At 44.8% G+C, this 18252-nt stretch overlaps 1 protein-coding gene across 2 annotated transcripts; it reads right to left on the minus strand.

Moving 5' to 3' along the window:
- Window positions 1-2034: 2034 nt before the first annotated feature.
- On the minus strand, window positions 2035-15434 carry gdap1l1 (ganglioside induced differentiation associated protein 1-like 1). Of its 2 annotated transcripts, XM_040153202.1 has the most exons (6): window positions 15219-15434; window positions 9052-9244; window positions 4972-5145; window positions 3404-3498; window positions 2484-2598; window positions 2035-2381 (listed from the first exon to the last, which is right to left on the minus strand). In XM_040153202.1, the coding sequence occupies exons 1-6, from the start codon at window positions 15396-15398 to the stop codon at window positions 2038-2040; spliced, it is 1101 nt and encodes a 366-aa protein (XP_040009136.1). In that variant the 5' UTR covers window positions 15399-15434; the 3' UTR covers window positions 2035-2037. The 2 variants fall into 2 exon arrangements, with proteins under 2 accessions (XP_040009136.1, XP_040009135.1); XM_040153201.1 differs by lacking the exons at window positions 2484-2598; window positions 3404-3498 and having other exon boundaries at window positions 15219-15398.
- Window positions 15435-18252: the final 2818 nt, after the last annotated feature.

The following is an 18252-nucleotide window of genomic DNA, read 5'->3' on the forward strand; positions in this document are numbered from 1 at the left end:
ATGCTTATTTTCTCTATTGCTGAGGTTTAGATGAGAAGGTTGAGAACCCTCTCGTGCCTCTCAGTTAAATATGGAGCTGCAGCCAGGAGCCCCAGGCTTGCCCCAGTTTGTGCCCCTAATGTCGTACCAGTGCCTCCGAGTCGCACGGCTAAGCAGCGGATGTTTGTCTGTCATTTAAAAATACTAAAGCAGCAATACTAAACCCCTCCCCACACCTCTCCGACATGGGATTAGTGTCTGTGTCCAGACATTTACGAAATCGACAAATTCACATGCCCTTTCACATCATGATTTCTCCGAGGTGAGAAAGGAGTCAGGACTTAAACTTCTCTCTCCACCCCTTTTTTTTTTTTTTCATCTTTGACTCAACTATTTCTGTCACTTTTCAGGTGTAAGACCCAGTGCAACGATATCAGTGTCTTCCAGGAGAGACCGCCTGAAAATGTGTGGCGTTATCCATTGAAAGACATCGCTGCCTGCCCCCTCTCTTCGACGCCCGGCTTTTCACCCCACGTTCTGTTGTGGCTGTTTGGAACAACTACAAACACTTTAGGCCTCCGACGTGGTCGGACGAAACATCTTGCGACCTAGTTCTTTTCTAGCACAACGCAGCCTTTGGTCTTAATTCTGCTCTGAAGGTATTTCCAGGATCCTAAAAGACTCTTCTGACCGTCTGGATGAAAAAAAAAGGTTCGGCGCCTCTGTTTCTTAATCTGAACAAAAAAGAGAGACAGAAGTGATATCTCCACGCTCTATTTCCACAATGTGAACCATAATTTAAAATGTTATTATCAGTAATATTGGTGAATATTTATGTTTTATATTTTTACACAATTATCGTGTTCATTTTTACAAAAGGAGCAAAGATGCAATTCTTGCAACTTGAAAAAAATGGGTTTAATTTATTTTTTTTTTTTTTCATCACATAACAGATGGAATATTTTTTTCAATCCAGATGATCAGAAGAATCTTTGAGCATTGTGGAAATACTTGGGGCCAACTGGGGCTAGCTGTCTCCCTCTGTTTTAAGTCTTTATGCTAAGCTAAGCTAAGCTAACCAGCTGCTGGGTCTGACTTCGTATTTAACGTGCAGACGTGATACCTTGAGAACAGCAGCAACAGTCGTTAAACAACCTTCTGGGTAATTGTTTTTCTGAGAACAGTTTGCTTTGCGCCGTGACACAAAGGGAAAGTTAATACATGAGAGGCACAAACAAGAGCTAGGCAACACCTGGCAACAACCTCTGTCCAAAGGTAAAATATTCTGCCTACCAGCACCTAAGAAGCTCACACCCATGTAAAACCACTAGTTATAATTTTTACACTTCAGTTTTTGTACAGATTAAACATACGAGATATCACATTGTTATTTAGTGGGCTTTAGAGGTGCTGAGCTAAGCTAAGCGTAGCTAACCGTCTCCTGGCCGTGGTTTCATATTTAGCATGGAGACATGAGAGGGGTAACGATCTTCTCATCTAGCGAATTAGCAAATTTTTCAAACTGTCAAACTATCCCTTCGTAGTTTGCCTCCATCCTTTCCTCAAATCATCTGGCAGTTTCTGGCAGCACAGCGCTTAGCAGGAAGTATTTGTCACGTACATTTTCCTGCGGTTTTACTGGTTAAACCTCAGGCGGATGGAGGAGCGAAGAGCAGGTATGAAAAAGGACGATAACAGTGGCATGCGAAGGTCGGTTAACCGCTCTTGTTGTTACTGTGTTTAACATTTTTGTCTGGGTTTCTACTTTTAAGTTTTCAGTGTAAGTGGACCTGCCTCCAACAAAAGTTAAACGAGGACCCCGCAGACACAAGAGCTGCAGGTTCCCAGAAATTAAACTCGATGAAGGCCTTGATTGCCAGAAAATGTGCTGTCAAGAATTTCTCAATATGGAATGTTTTAATATTTCTTTGTTCACCCAGGTAAGTAATAGTGTTCTCTATATAGATTCATTATGTTTTCCTGCAGTCATAAAACATTACAGAAAAGTTGAAACATCACACAAATACACAGACATTTAACACGACAAGAGGGCATTCACTACATGTATTTCTTTTTTAAATACCAGTAGGCAAAGTAGCCCATCCCTCCCAGCGAGCCCATGAGGAAAGAGGCCCCGAAGAAGGACGGCGGCTTCTTTTTTACCATCCGGAAGGCGTTGGGTAGGACCGCGGACAGGAGGGTCGTGTGGATGTCGCCCAAGACCTTGCGGAAAGCGTAGCGTTTTTGCACGCGCACAAAAAAGGACTGCAGGTTGGGTCGGCTGCCGTCCTCCCAGTATTTCTTAGAAAGTCCCAAGAACTTGAGCCTGTGCAACAAGGCTCCAAGGCAGATATCAGCTAGCGTAAATTCAGGTCCACATAGCCACAACTCACACTTTTGACCTGCGGAAAAAAAAAAAGAAAAATCAGCAAGAGCACTGTTGGAGATACATAGAACAAGTTTTGGCGCCATTGTGATTGAAGATAAAAATCATTTGGACATACCTTGATACTCTAGTTTCCTTTTCTCCAGTTCAGCCTCCACTTGATCCAGAACCATGGCTAACTCCCCCAGGATTTTCTTCAGATAGTTCACATTATCGTGGTCCAGGATTTTTGCCTGACAATCATTTAAAAATATATATGTATATCTTTAACTTCAAGAGGTAAACAGAAAATGCAAAGGTGGAAATTCTTACTATCATCAATTAAAATTATGGCGTTAAATGTGGACTACGCTTTGCTCCAAGTGCTTTAGAAAAATGACAGCTAATTTGTGTCGTCTGCCAAAGTCAGCAGGACTCGTCATCTGGAAACCACCAAATTTTTATGGCCAAATATTTGTTGAGATATTTCCATCTAGGGCCAGAGTGTGGGGACCAACAGAATGACTGTCGTTGCCGCCGCCGCGTGGGATCCACACTCAACCCTGTGTCACTGATTCTTAACCTCACAGTCTTGTAACACTGGTGAAACAGCTCTGGTTTTTTTTTCCAGCCTGCCAATGTGGGTTTTTTATTTTTTATTTTTTTTATTTCTTGCATTTTTCACTTTTGTACTATTAGCAGATTGTGAAACGTAACAGTAACAGATGCAGACCACAATAGCACAGCCGGCTATTTTCTCCAGGGGTGTAGCAGTGTTACAGAATCTGTTTGCTGCAGAGCGTGTATTGCTTTTTTTTTTTTTTTTTTTTTTCCTCAGCTCTTTAGCAGTATAATGAGAGGAAAGTGCTGAAGGCTTTTAATGATCGAGTCTCCCTCGTTTACTGACCTGGAATTCAATTACCAGGATAACGACGGTTTGGAAAATTAGATAATATCTGTCAGTGTTAAACCCTCATAAAGACAAGTGTTACTTATTGTGGGTTTGTTGATCACAAAATATTTGGCACGAAAGTCACACAAATGCACACACAAACTCACCATGAGCTTTTTCTGCTTGGACAGGTACGGTTCTGTCAGCTGAGGCTCCTCATGGTCCAACTTCATCAGCTCCGTGGCAGCGTTGGCCAGGTGTCCTGAAGACACACACACACACACACACACACACACACACACAGCACTCATTAATTGATTTCGACAAAACTGATAGGTGTACAAATCAAAATTATGTAATATTCTAGTCTGCTGCCTACTGCTTGTGACATTTGCTAAAAACTACAGTACCCAGCTGTTTTAGGAAATTAATTTGGCCTTTTTAGAAAAAAAATTCTATATATGTATATACATATACACATACACACACATTTTCATATATATATAATATATATTTTAGAGAACGGTTTTTCAAGATTTATATAGAAAGATTTCAGTAGAAATGAAAGGGCTCGGAGCTGAGAGCCTCAGAGTAGGAAGGTCATAAAGTATAAGTCAGAAATCCACTACACTGTGCTGCGTTTAGGGTTTTTGGTACTGTGAAGCATCAAATTACATGGTATGCTAATCACGTCGTGCACATAAAGGAGGGAATTGTTTGCTGATGATGTGAAAAATGCTGTAAAGAAGATGAATTGCTTTGCATTCGTAAGGCCTGTTTGTTGTTTTTGCTCTGGCAGACTAGTTGAAGCCAAGTGCTTTATAAATGTTCAGAATAATGATTCCGAGCCCTGAAATCTATTTCTATTATGTATCAAAAACAAAAATACACATGGAAAAGGGGCAAAAACAAAAATAGCATCTACTTTTTATGCTTTCCACTAGATTTCAAAGGGAAACATTGTCTTAAAAGTAACCATTAACTCTAGCTGTCAGATAAATGTAATGGAGTTACACAGAGTAAGATTTTACATTAAAAAACTTATGATAAACCTATAAAATACAACATATTGTTAAATGTTAAACTGGTGATTTCTGACCTTTTTGGCCTGAGGCTCTCTACATAGAAACGGTGGATGAGTTATTAGCAGCTCTACTAAAGAGACATTTCCCCCCTAAACCTCTCACATGGTTACATTTTTTAATAACTGTTTAAATTACCCATGTGTCAACAAAAAAAAAGGATTAGAGAGAAAATGCGAAAAACAAAGAAAAAAAGTTGTTTTTTTCTATCTTTCCTCTCCCATTAATAATCTCATTACCCCTCAGGACCAGCTACACATTATGCATCAGTATTAAAATTCACATATTATAATATAATAATCGGTCACAAGGGCAATTTTTTCAGTTTCTATTGTTTTGTGAACCTGATTTACATTAATGAGGGCAGGCTGAATGGCAGAAACTGTAGCTCTCTGTTTAACGTAGTTCGACAGCAACACAAACTACATGCTCTTAAAATCAGTCTACAAACTCAACACCTCTCATCCAACCAGAAATCGATTGCTGGTTGGATTTTATTGCAGGACTGTTGTAATAGACTGCATTAGTTGCAGCTAGGTGTACGTAATAAACTGTGAGCTGAGTGTAAATAACATCCGCTCTGTTCCCCCTGTAAGTAATGCAGAGTCATAAACAATCATGCCCACACAGTGCGGTGAGCTGGCTTCACTTACTACGTATTTCTGCGGTGGCGTACTTTGGGATCATAGAGTCAATGGTGAGCTCTGGGTGGAGGATGCAGCCGTGTGTGTAAGCGTCCATGGGCAGGCCGTCCAGGAGCTGGCGGTACTGCTGCACACGGTCGCGGAGAGGCGAGTCCGCATCGGGAATCAGCTGAGCCACCGTGTCTGCGGGCGGGACGGCGGCATGGAAACACCAAATACGGAGAGAAATGTGTCTTTATTGTGTCTCAGATCCCTGCCGTGGCTCTCCGAGGACAAACACAGGCGTGTAACAAACAGTAATACAGATTCAACAAAAATGTGTAAACAAAACAGTTCAAAAAAGTCTAAAGCACAGCTGCACACTGGTATTCTTCATATAGTGTCTTAAACGTCCCAGAACCCCAGAACGGAGGCTCCTAAGCAACCATCATCAAGCCTGCTGCCACACAACCCCAAAATAACACAAATCTCCCGGCCTCAGCCCGCAGATAGAGTCACACACAGCATGGTAACCTGGTAACAGATGACGCCGCTCGCTCTCCGTAACACACCAGCGGTCACGTTTCACAGAGCCAATACCGAAGGAACAAAACGAAACAAAAAACCACTTTTGGACTCTAACAAGCCTCTCTGAATTTATGTAAAGTAAACAGATTTAAGCTAAACAAACTGTATAACCCCATGAGATGAAATTCATTTGCCTTGAAAGGACGAAGCAGAAGAACAAAAACACAGTATGAACAATAACGTGAAGCCACACAGGTTGATTAGGCTCCGCTGTCGGTTTGCTGCACCAATCCCAGTGTTTATCCTCCGTTCCTCAGGTTAAAGGAAGCTCGAGAGAAGCTGACAGTTGGAGAGAAGATGGATACCTCGCTCCTACAGTATCTGGCCGTCGGAGGGAGGCACTTCTGTGTTTTACCATTTCTACCTGGATGCTACATTTTGCATGACGCAACCCAATACTTTGCTAGACCTGTCCGGTGGACAGACTCACTGTAAGGTCGGCGCATAGTAAGCAACACAGGCTTTCTGTTAAAAACTGGCAGTTTCAAATCAGTCGTTCAGAACTGTTACAAAACTCTTTTCAAAGGCTGACTAGGTCAGCCTGGTTTAGTATAATTACTGGAACCGAGGTGTAACGTGTGAATTATTGAGCTTCAGAGGTGCTGGTAAAGGGATTTTGTCACCTTCGGACAGAGCCGGGCTAGCTGTCCCCACCTCTCGCCAGTCTTCATGCTAAGCTAAGCTAAATTAACCGCCCCCTGGCTCCAGCTAAGTATTTAAGAGAGGGACATGAGAGTGGTGTCGTTCTCTCACGTAACCCGTCGCCATAAGGCCACTTTTTACACTTCTGTTTTTGCACAGATTATTCCCCAAAATGTTGAACTCCTCCTTTTAAAAAGAGCTGTTGTTGAGTGAACCAGCTTTTCCATTTTGCTGGCCTAATTCTTGTGGTTGGCCACATGCTGCATGGCTGGGAGGGATGGTGTGCAACATAATGACCTGCTGCACAGATTCAGTATCAAAGAGTGAGGCAGGTTAGCTGAACAGAGAGGGGAGGGTCACAGCCGGCCAAATGCAAGGACGGCAGGGCTGACAAAAACAGAGATAGTCAGCTGGCCCCTCGACGATGTTCAGGCCAAAGAAGAAGCTTGCGGAGGGTGGAGCTGCGGCTGGCAGAGCTCCAGAAGGCTGAGTAAGCAGTCCGAGGACCGGCATGCCGACCCGGGCATGCCAAGCAGCGGTGTAGGTGGTCTGCTGCACCACTGTGGTGGAAATATTGCATCAGCAGGCAAAGGCCAAACCCATCCGAAGCGTGGCCCGCGACTGCCCTGGAGACGGGGGGTGCGCATTCGGTTTTGACGTGACGGAATAAAACCGTAGCTGAGACCCCGACCATTCGATTGTTCTCAGTCAACAAACAGCTCTCGCACAGCGAGAGCCCTCTGCTGCATTCCAACAGCCCTGTAAAGTAGTCTGGGTTGGCGTAAGAGGTATAAGAGAGTAAGAGTCTCTTTTCTGAAACATCTGCACTTTCCAGGCCAGCTGCAGCCCATGCTGCCAGCGTTCATTAGGGATTTACACGCAGAGAAAAAAGCATGTCTGTAAGACTTATCCCCCTGATTAACTTCTGGCTAAAAGCATGTCCAGCTTGAGGTCTGGTTTTTAAAAACGTGTGGTGGATTCGTTTAACCTTCACCAGACAAAAAAAACCAAAAAAAAACACAACCACACCTTAATTGAACTATTACGCTGCACTGTGGAAAATACTGAACGATTCTATAGTTGCAGATTCTAGTAGAAATTCAAACTAACTTGTTCCAAAACAAATCCGTGCAATTACCTGCATACTGCACGGTATCCAGGAGGTAAAATGCATGGGTCTGGATGAGAAGAAGACATCCAACTCCGGGGGCAATTTCAGCCTTCTAGCCTTTTATGACTGAGCAAGCAGTGAACCACATCTTCTGCCAAGCTTTCAAGCCTCGCTGCCCTGAAACAGTGGCAACTAACGAAACTAAGGCAAGGGAGCTCTCCAGTTATTGGCCAGCGTCCGTCAGGCCTTCACTGGTTTGAGGCCCCCAGGACATTGCATAACAGCATAATGTCTCAGCTGAGGATACTACAGGACACACCGACCACAGATAACGCGGATGATTCAGTTTATGCATCTTAACATCTGCTCACTCTGGGAGCTGCAAAGACAGGAGATGACATTTTCCGCTGTTAAGTTTGAATCGGAGTCACGTCGCTGCCTCACACGGCGCATTTCACTTCTTCTTCATATTCCTCCGTCCTCGCCACATTTGAATAGCCGTCCGTCGGTGTCGTATTTTACTTACTTCACTTACTGGACTCAGTGTTTAAGTAATGATTGCTTGTCCATTCATTAGATTCTCTCTCTTGTGCTTATGTCCCATTAGCGACTGCCACAGATCTTCCCCCCTCGGATCATTCCAGTTTTGTCTAATCTAATCAGTTTGCCCCGGCGACATTGGCGCAAAGACACAGTACGGTACACACTGACGCACACTGTACAAGGACGACAGATGACTTCGAGTGGCTTCCAGTTGCCTTTGCTGACCCATCTCCACACTCTGCCTGATGTTTTCCTTAGCTCCGACTTAGCAACAAGGCAAACCAGGCAACCGCATCAGGGCCCTAAATCCCCGAGGGCCCCAACCCGGAGAGCCCTCGGTTCAATCTGTGTCAGCTGGTTTGTGGTACATTAATTATCTGTATGTTTGTTTTCATATCCACTGAAACACAATACACCTAAAATATGAAGGACCGGAAGACAGCACCTGCAGTGTTACCACATAGAGGGGCCCTGAATCAAAATCTAGCATGTAGATTCAATTTTTTTAAATGATGTTGTGCTCATGGGTTGAAAACAATGTCCCCCTCCTTTAAAAAGGAGAACCTTGTAAAAGCGTTCTTAAGTAAGCGCTTGATGGCTACGTACATGACATTGTGTTAAAAGACTGTGAGTAAATCTACATGTATAAGACAAAGAAAAAAAAGGCAGTATCTCACCAGTTACTGATCCATGTAGAAGAGATTAAAAATAAAGAAATAGCTTGAATCGCAGTGTGGAGCCGGTCAGTCCGAGTATTGTAAGTATGATAAGAAAAAAAAGTCAAGATCCGACTGTTATTTCATTCTAAAATTAGACTGTTTTGGCTGGTTAGCTTGCATATGTGTTCATATTTTCAAATAGTATCTTCGACTTTTTAACTTTAAATGAGAAAGGGCCTTTAGGATGAGGACCAACCAATGTGTTTGACAAACATAACACTGTTGTCTGTGGATTCTGGACAAAGCTGCTAATATTAACTTAAACTCTGACATAGTAGCATCTGGGCTTCTTTTTTTTTCTTTTTTTAACGTAAACCCAATAAACTAATGTAGTTAGTTAATGATATGCTCCTTTGCTTTGGAAGTAACCCTCTGTTAAGAAAGCCAACGACTGCGGCGGACAAATACTGTTTAAGTTAGCCACGGTGTTAGAATCAAAGTCTAAAGCAAAGAGAAAAAAGAGACAAAGCATCGTTACATGGGAACCACATTATTACTGTACCATACCTCCCGCAAAGTTTTTCTCCAGGTAATCTATAATCTGGTTGTAGTCACTGATGATGGTGTCCCCGTGGAGGAAGACGGGCACCTCCTCGCCCAGGTTCAGCCTCATGAACCAGGGCTCCTTGTGCTCCTGCAGCGGCAAGCTCACATCCCTCTCCTCACAGACCAGGCCCTTCTCATTAATGACTAGACGCACCTGCAATTACAAGCGCGTGGTTAGCTCTATTTCCGTGCAGGCGGGGGAGACCGCGTGCAAAAGCTACCAGCCGGTGCTCTCTTAGCTGCAGGCTGTAGCAGCAGCACCGGGCAGGATCTCCTGGCTGATGAGCAAGAAAGATGAGACGTCTGGTGCGGGTTGCCTCTTTGCTCCTGGATATCAAACCGAAAGATGTAAAACTGACAAGAGGAAAGAGAGGTTAGTGTACACTCTAAACACACCACACTGATTTTTAATTTCTTTTTTATAAAAGAACCACAAAATATGTGAATCTATGCATTGACAAGACAGATGATCCATTTTATCTGAACAAATCTCACAACTATCATCCTCTGTCGTTGAGTTGTTTCAGTTAATATGTTTTGTGTCGTCTTAAAAAAATGGCAAACTAATGAGATATTTTACGGCGTACTAAAGCTTGAGCAAAAAACCACCCAGGACGGTCGGGATCCACTGAAGGATAAGCCGAGGTCCGTGGAGAGCTATTAGAGGGAATAAGATTAATGAAAGGAGATGGCACTTGGGGCATAAAGGGCCACATTTGGCCGCTGAAGAACAACAGCCCAGTGGAAGTTTTGCTGAACATGGCCAGACACGGTGTGATGGGGGAAAAAAAAAGTTCATGATTTAATAACGCAAGCACAGGAATTACGGGCAGGACCAGCGGTTTGGACGGCAGGAACACATCTAGGAATGCAGCTGCAATGTCAAGGAGGAAAAAAAGCTCCTTTTTTTTTAACCTCCCCATCAGTGTGGCACTGCCACACGCCAAATCAGCGATTTCTATATGAAACCGTCAGATGTTTCAGGGCCCCAGTCTCACACGGCTGAGGTGTCACTCGGTGATGTCCACATTAACGCAGCCACTGTCGCAACAAGAGTTTGTTATATAATAACATTAGTCACTCCTCAGTGATGGTGCCGAGAAGTTCAGCGGCCTGGGAGGCACAAAAACCTCCTTTTACATAACAAATATAGACTAACTTCAGCTACGTCTGCATCTTACTAATATGTTTGCCTTTAACAGTGGTGGAGAGTCATAAGCACATTTACTCAAGTACTGTACTTGGGTATAACTTTGAGGTATTTCAATATAATTGAAATTATAATTCAGAGGGAAATATTGTAAGTTGTAATCCACTACATTTATCTGGCGGCTGTAGTTCAGATTCCATATACGAAAAACATGATGAATAAATAACATATAATGCATTTTAAAGACTGAACTTGACAAAATACCTACAAAGGAGATACATTTGCTCCATCTCGACCAGCTACAGCATTAAATGCTGCTTACTGATACTCCGGTAATAACATAATTATAATACTACTCATCAGGGGTTCCTTGTCCTTTTTGGCTCGTGAGCTCTTACAGAAAAGCAGCGTCCCGCGGCCCCCTGTCCCATTTCAGACGTCTATTAGATGTTAGCAGTTCCACCAAAGTTTGAGACATTTGTCTTCTATACTTGGTCAAGGCCCAGACAGGACTCTCCGATATTTAAGAAAAAAACAAACAAACAAAACAAAACACAAAGATTAGAGAAACGTTTTTAAAAACCTGATTCTTTTTCTGTCACATGAATCATCTCACGATCCCTCAGATTTCTCTTATGACCCGTCGGAGGGGCCAGACCCCTAGGTTGGGAACCACTGGATCATACTACTCTAGTCTAACTGTAACTGTAACTACGGTAGTTAAAACCAGCTCCACCTCAACAGTCTACAGCAGTAAAATGCTGCTTATGCCCTGATGCATCAGGACTAATAATAATGTAATATATGATTATATATTATCATTTTTTCCGCAGAATGAACAAATTTACTTTGAATATTTTAACTACATTTACTTACTTGATTGACTGCCTTATACTATACTGTACTTTCACTTCATAATGAGTGCAGGCCTTTTAGTTGTAACAGAGTATTTTCACATCGTTGTATTGGTAATTTCACTCAAGTAAAATATCCGAATACTTCTTCCACCACCGGCTGTTACTGCAGCATTTCACTGAAAACAACGTGAAGATGGTTCTCAGGGGACCGACCTCGTGCATACTGGCGTCACGACGCACAGGTGGAAAGCAGCGGAGCGTTTCAGTCCCGGAGAAGGCGCGTTGAGGGTGCGAGTCTCTAACCTGCGGGCCTGGAGGTTGCCAGTGCCGTACCGATCTGCCGAAGCTGGCCTCTAAATGTGCCGCTACTCCAGGGCATCGCGCTCCACCTGCCTCCGTCTTTATCGCATCGGCTGTGTTCACAGTGCGTCGCTTCGTGTGATCTAGATGGATGTACTGTGCGGCCCACCTCAGGCCGCACAGTAGCAAGTCCGTCACGAAGCATGATAAACACAGAGAGAGGGGGAAAGTGTTGTGCGAGAGACGCTCGACGGCATAGCCTCCCTCTCTCCTCTGGAACTTGTTGAGGCACACAAAGACTTGTAAATACTCCCCCGGACATCTGATGACGATCCCCTCTATCTCTGTCCTCACAGAGATAACGCTCGTCGATCTGTCGGAGAGGCCACTCACTCGCCCGGCGTCTCACTGCCAAAGTATTTACACTAGGATTCTTTTCTTTGTCTTTTTAGAGAAAGAAGAAGTGTTTTGCAAGTCAGGAAGGACTGACTAAATATAACACACATCTTTCAAGGTGCTGCAGAGAGATTTTGACCAATCGCACTGCGAGCATTTGTGTTTTACTAAGTCGGAAAATATGCAGCAGCGGGGAAAACTAGTGCTTGGCCTCTTAATCTCGTAAAAGCCATCCCCAAAAAGCCATTTAAAGCCCGCTCCGGCTTGCATAACAACAAATGTCATACGCCATTGTACAAATAAATATAACCAGGATTGCTGTGCATATTCAGTGCAGTAACTTTTTCTCCAAATCCGTGTGTCATGTGCCCGATGGCCTGCTCGTAGACACTTCAGTCACACGTGATTCGAGGAGTCGCTTCGGCTCAAGGACCGAGGTGACGACCGCGACAGCGAGCCCGGCGCTCACCCGGCGGCAGAACCGGCAGCTCAGACCTCAACAGTCTGACGCAACAATCCTGAGACTGGGCATCGGCTCAAGGTTGTTGGTCCACAGTGGAGAGGGGTGAGCTCCAACACCATCCCTCACGTCATAGACACAGGGTGACAGCTGCTTGCACGCCGGGTATATGATCCGTGCAGCGGGCCGCTTCTCCTGACGAAGGAAATTTACCAATCATACGGTCTGACGTTCAAGCAGAGTGAAACTCACCGGGGCTTCGATTAAAGACCATTCTGATCTTCGATTTATCTGCCAATTATTTGTTTGATTGGCTGGTTCATTGTTTGCTCTTTAAAATGTCAGAAACAGTGATAAATGCCCATCATGGTTTTCTAAACCTCGAGGGGAAGTCGTCATCATCATCGTGCTTGTTTTCGTCTGCTTTACCAGTCCCCGACCAGAAGATCTTGAGTTTGTTATCGCATAAGACAGAAACTCTAAACTTGACTATTATTCTTCTGTTGATCAACTGATCGATCTATCAACTAACTTTTTCGGCTCTAAAACTCCCATGAATAAAAATCGTAAATCATAAGATTGTAACCAATGTGTGCACATAAGGCACACATGGCGGGCAGCGATTAAAACATGATGCGCCAACTGTCATTTCATAACAGGCAGTGTGCTTTTTTTTTTTTGCTTTTTTTAAAGGGGCGCTCCGGCATTTTAATACTGAACTTCCATAAATTTGGGAAAGTAACAAGAGACAGATTTTCAAAAAGAATGGTCAAAATCAAATTAACAGATGCAGAGACAGCCTGACTCTTTAGTGCCCATAGGTCCAGTTTATTTTCACACCCATCCCATAGAAGTGTTCACATCTACAGGAAAAAATGAACGGGACTTTTACTTCCAATACCGGGGCTGCCCGGAATACCCAACGGGGTCCAACTGTCGGCCTCAGATCTGGGGGTTCCCAGGTCCGTGAGCCCATGGGGAGAGAGTAGGGTCGCCAGGCATGAGGTGCGCCGCCGTCAGCCGTATAAAGCCGCGTGAAATAGACTGTAACGTGATATATCCTCGAGAATAGAACTGAAAACGAGAACCTCTCGTGTGCTGTTAGCGACAGGGTTTGATTTTAACACCTGGCTAATGTTAGTTGAAAGCATCTTTATAAAAGACTGAAGAAGAAGTTGTATCTGCCCAGTAATTCCTGAACATCTCTCAGTTTTTGTGGCTTTCTTGGATTCTAATTTCACTTGGAGCGTTTTTGTACACAGAAGAAAAAAAAAGAGAGGAAAATTAACCGTAAAAGTAGCAGCCTATTTGCTTTCATACGTCTGTGGAAGAGACAGGACCTCGTGCCCAGGGACTCTTCTGTCTTCCTATTGGCTCACGGGCTCGAGGTCCACGGACGTGACGTTTACAGTTGGACCCTTCTCAAAATACCTCCTCCCCACTCATAACTGCCTTCTAATTGGACGTTCCCCATGTGCTGCTTGCCCTTGAAATGCCTTTCAAAGTCCACGACCCCAGTTTGTAATTGCTCCATTTTAAGGCTACGTTTACATTAAATGTTGAAGTGGCCCAAATCCAATTTTTTTCTTTTTCTTTTTCAAATCAGATTGTTCCACGTCAGATCCGGACCACTTGCATATACGCGTAGATCTGACGCACATCCGATCTCTGGCTACCTGACCGCCGTCAGAACGGCCCGACCCGGAGTTCGACGCGGCTCTCTGAACGGCCCCACGTCTCCGCAGGTGGGCACGTCACATTCAGCCTCGGCACCTCGCAGCCTGGTGAAAACAAACACCGGAGGAGAGCAGCTACGGCTTTCGGCCTCTCGTCGCCCTTCTCTCGGCCGTTACTGTCGTTATTCTTGTACGCCGGCGGCTCACTTTTCACGCAGTTGAGGACCTCAACTGTGTTCACGCCAGAGCCAGGTACAAACGTGATATGTGAGCCGTCGGCATCTTACTTAAAGAAAGAAGGGGAAAAAAATCTGAATCGAGCGTTAAGGTCTGCGGTGCGAACGTAGCCAAAGTCTCCAAGCACCAGCCGCGATAACCCTGATGACGCCGCCGGGGTTGTTCCCTCGGACCTGACAAAAGCTCCTCCAGGAAATATTTTACAGCTGTTTTCACACACACAGTGACTAGTGAACGGACCTTTACGTGTAGAAGCAGGGAAGTGCCCCTTTAATGTATCGTGCATAATGTATGTTTGTGAAGTAAAGCCCTGTGATGATCATACGGAAGCCCGGAAAAGCCTTCTCGCTGTAGCTTTTCACAGGTTATTAATAAGAATTCCAATAGTGCGTGTTTCAGTGTTCTGAAAGACAACGTTTCGGTCATCTTCCGCCCTTGTTAATTTAACGGGAGAGGCGCAGGTTACTGCCTGCCGAGGTAACTGAAGGTACCTTTAAAGAAGGAATGAAAACGACAGCATATGGTGCGATTCTGCTGCAGAGGGGGGAGAGATTGCCTTTGGTTTGTTTTTGCACATCGCAGTGATCAATTATTTAGGGTGTCATGTGTCAGACAGAGCCCATAGGCTGCAGCCACATTCACCAGCAAAATAGCCTCAACGTGTGAATAAAAGGTGGAGGCTGACGGGGTGTGAGGGGCGAGTTATGCAGTGGTGAATCGACCAGCGGGTCCTGCTTCATGTCGAGGAAACGAGCCCCTCGCTGCAGCGCTTCCCCGAGCGTCTCAGCCGGGAGACCTGCCCAGCTGCAGGACCGTATTCGTATTCCGGAGGTACGTGCGGTAATAAACATGCACGAAAAAAAAGGGGGGGGACATGCTTTGATCATAATAACGAGGCAAACGCGCGGAGCTTCCACGCTGGAGCGTCATGTCCTGCGAGGAGACAGACGTGGAGCCACCTCCATTTTCAAGCTCTGCTTTCCGTGGGTTTTTTTTTTTTTTTTGTGTGTGTGTGTGTTTTTTTTTTTTTTAATCCTTCTTCCTCTTCTTACCTTTTGCGAGGCGAAAGACTGCGTCCAGTGGTACAACACGAGTCTGTCTCTGTCGAAGGGTTTGGGCTCCGCCGCCGGTTCTTCGCACTCCTCCCCGTCTGTGATTTTGCCGTCCTCAGCCACGGCCGAGATGGGCCACCAGCTACAGTTGGTGGGGGTAACATGGTTGGAAGACGCCATGACAGAGCGTTTTGTGCGTGTGGCGGAGAGGAGCGAGGAGGGAGAGAAGAGGAGAGAGAGAGAGAGAGAGAGAGAGATGGGGGGGGGGTGTTCAGCAGCTCGAGCTCAGCATCATCGCTTCACGCGGCAGCAGCATCCGTCAGCTTCGGACAGCTCCGGGTGCTGAACTCGGCCTCACCTCGGAATGAAAACAAGGATTTAAATAAATTAAAAAAAAAAAAAAACAATAATAAATAAATAATAATAATGATCATTTAAATAGCTCCTTACTCGAACACGCTGCTGCACTACACAACTAAATCAAGCGTGTTGCCGTTTGGCGTCACATGACGGACCCCCACCCCCGCGCAGGGAGCGCTACGGCGGAAGGTCGACCGGCTCCGGTAAGGACACGGAGGCCGGCGACCCCGGCGCAGTGCCCGGGTTGGGCACCGCTGCTGCTGCCGCCGCGCCGGACGTGCCCCAAAAGTTTCAGAGGGAAATGCACTTTACTTTCTTGGCCCCACTACAGTTGTCTGACAGCTGCTTTCACCGGTTGCTTTTCATGTTAAGATTTTTTATCATTATTATTATTATTATGTACATTAAAACAGGGAATCACAGATTTATTTTGGCTTCTGATCTTCACACACAAAAAAACAGTGTTTAGTTTTATCCATATATTTTTTTTTGCAGTTCAAACTTCTTAGATGGTCTCGTTTAAATAACTGAGGCTCAAAGGGGCCAATTTATCCACCAAAAAAAGGGGGGGGCAAAGATTAAAGAGGAGTCTAATGAATCCAAATGCGTTTTTGTTTTCTCTCCTTCAATCATGTCACGACCCCCTCGGATTTGTCCCGTGACACCGTGGAGGAACCCGACCCCTAGCTTGGGAACCACTGCACTAAACTGCCAAACTGCGTACGACGCAGTCACAATATAGCTTTTGCCCGTGCGTTCAAACTTACGCAGCTTCTCTGTGAGATGGATCTTTAATGTAAAGAAACCCAGGGGCTGGACTACCGACCGGGCAAAGTGGGGAACGGTCCCCGGGGGCCTCGGATCCTGAAGGGCCCCGAAAGCCCCAGATTCACTGCATGTCTGTTGTTTTTAGTAAAATTAACGGATATTTTTTTACAATGTCAACTACAAGGCAGGTCGGCATCATTAGCTTTTTTTTTTTTGTGGCCGTCTTGTGGTCAAATAAAGTTGTCGTCAATCAAATTAGCGACACAAATGAAGTGTGATTTGAGAACTGCTCACGCCGGACGTAAAGGGAAATGAAAGGCGACCGGGTACACACACATTACACGGAGGGAGGGAGGTCAATAAGACGTTAATCCAGCCATGAAGCCACCATTAAAGAAGTCCATTAAGATCACACAGGTTGATAATTCTAATTATACTTTTGCAATGGTGGCTCTTGAGGTATATCTCATTAGCAGTGGTGGAAAATAACTCAAGTACTACTGTGTTTCAGTACAGTTTTGAAGTACTTGTACTTTTAAAAGCACAGAACCAGAGATATCGTCTTTTTTTTTATTCCATGCACTCTTCTTCCTAAGTTACCCACAATGCAACTCATCCGCCGGACCGCTCGGCCGGGGTGTGTCCTGAACTGTCTCGGAAGGTCCCAGAGAACAGGAGGGTCGGTCCTCGTCCCCGAAGTCGATTTCTTCTGCCGTTCCCGCCTTCGCGTCGCTTGTCCGAGCGGGTTTCTCCGATGCGGCGTCTAGGCTCATCACTGCCCCCTGACGCCGGGAGGCAGGAAGGGCAGCCTCTGGCGCTCAACCTGGTTTGGCGGGTGTTGTGTTTTCCCGACGGCCACAAGGGGGCGATAACGAGCCCGTTCCACACTCGGAAAACAAACTTTGTCAAGTGACACAAAGGTGAGATTTAAGCCTCACCAGAGGTGTTTTCAAACGGTATTTATTAATTTAATTTTTACAAAAGAAAAGGCTTCAAGGATGAGGGCTAACTGGTTGTTTTGGCAAATGCGCATCTGGTTAACGGCCCCGCCTCCGTTAAAAAGAAGCCGCCGCTCCCCGAAGCTTTTCTACGGGCTAGAGTGACCTCAGGCAGAGAAGAGGAGCAGGCTACGGTTTGTTTGTTTTTTTTTTTTCATTTTCAAACTTCACCTCCGGCCGACGCTGACTCAAGTGACATCACTTGAGGCCATTAGAGCCACAAGAAGGCGTCATACAACTTTTTTTTTTTCCCACAACAATTCCCCCCCCCTCAACACCTGCACACTGGCTTAAAATCGGCAGAGTAATCATCTCACGACCCCTCGGATTCTTGCCGTGACCCTTCGGAGGGGTCTGACCCCTAGGTTGGGAACCACTGGACTAAAATACCAAAAAAAAAAAAAAAAAAGTTAAAAATAACTGAAGGAGCTACAGCAGTGAAATGCTATTAATACATTAGTATCAGCAATCTAATAATGTGTAAGATGACATGTCGCTCACAGGTGTGTTCTACTTTTGATACTAATTTGACAATACTTGGATTACTTAAGTGGGGTTTTAAATGCAGGACGTTTAGCTGTAATGGAGTATTTTTACATTCGTGCACTGCTACTTTTATTTAAGTTAAAAAAAAGTACTTTATTTTTGAGTACTTCATATCCAGGGGGAAACTGAAACGCCTGCGATGCAGTTACCGACATTGTCCACAAGAGGGAGTGAAGACAGTGGAGTACAGCATAATACCGGTATCTCCCACGATGAAAAACATTCATCTCCACTGTTTGTACTTCAAATTATAGTTAAATGTAAAATGTAAAAAAAAAAAAAAAAAAGTGATTATGAGCGGACATATTAGCAGTAAATTGCACATTTTGCAAATAGTCTCCTGTTGTTATCCGGCAAACTAT

The sequence above is a fragment of the Xiphias gladius genome, chromosome 18 (assembly GCF_016859285.1).
Source record: "Xiphias gladius isolate SHS-SW01 ecotype Sanya breed wild chromosome 18, ASM1685928v1, whole genome shotgun sequence".
Classification (NCBI taxonomy): Eukaryota; Metazoa; Chordata; class Actinopteri; order Istiophoriformes; family Xiphiidae; genus Xiphias; species Xiphias gladius.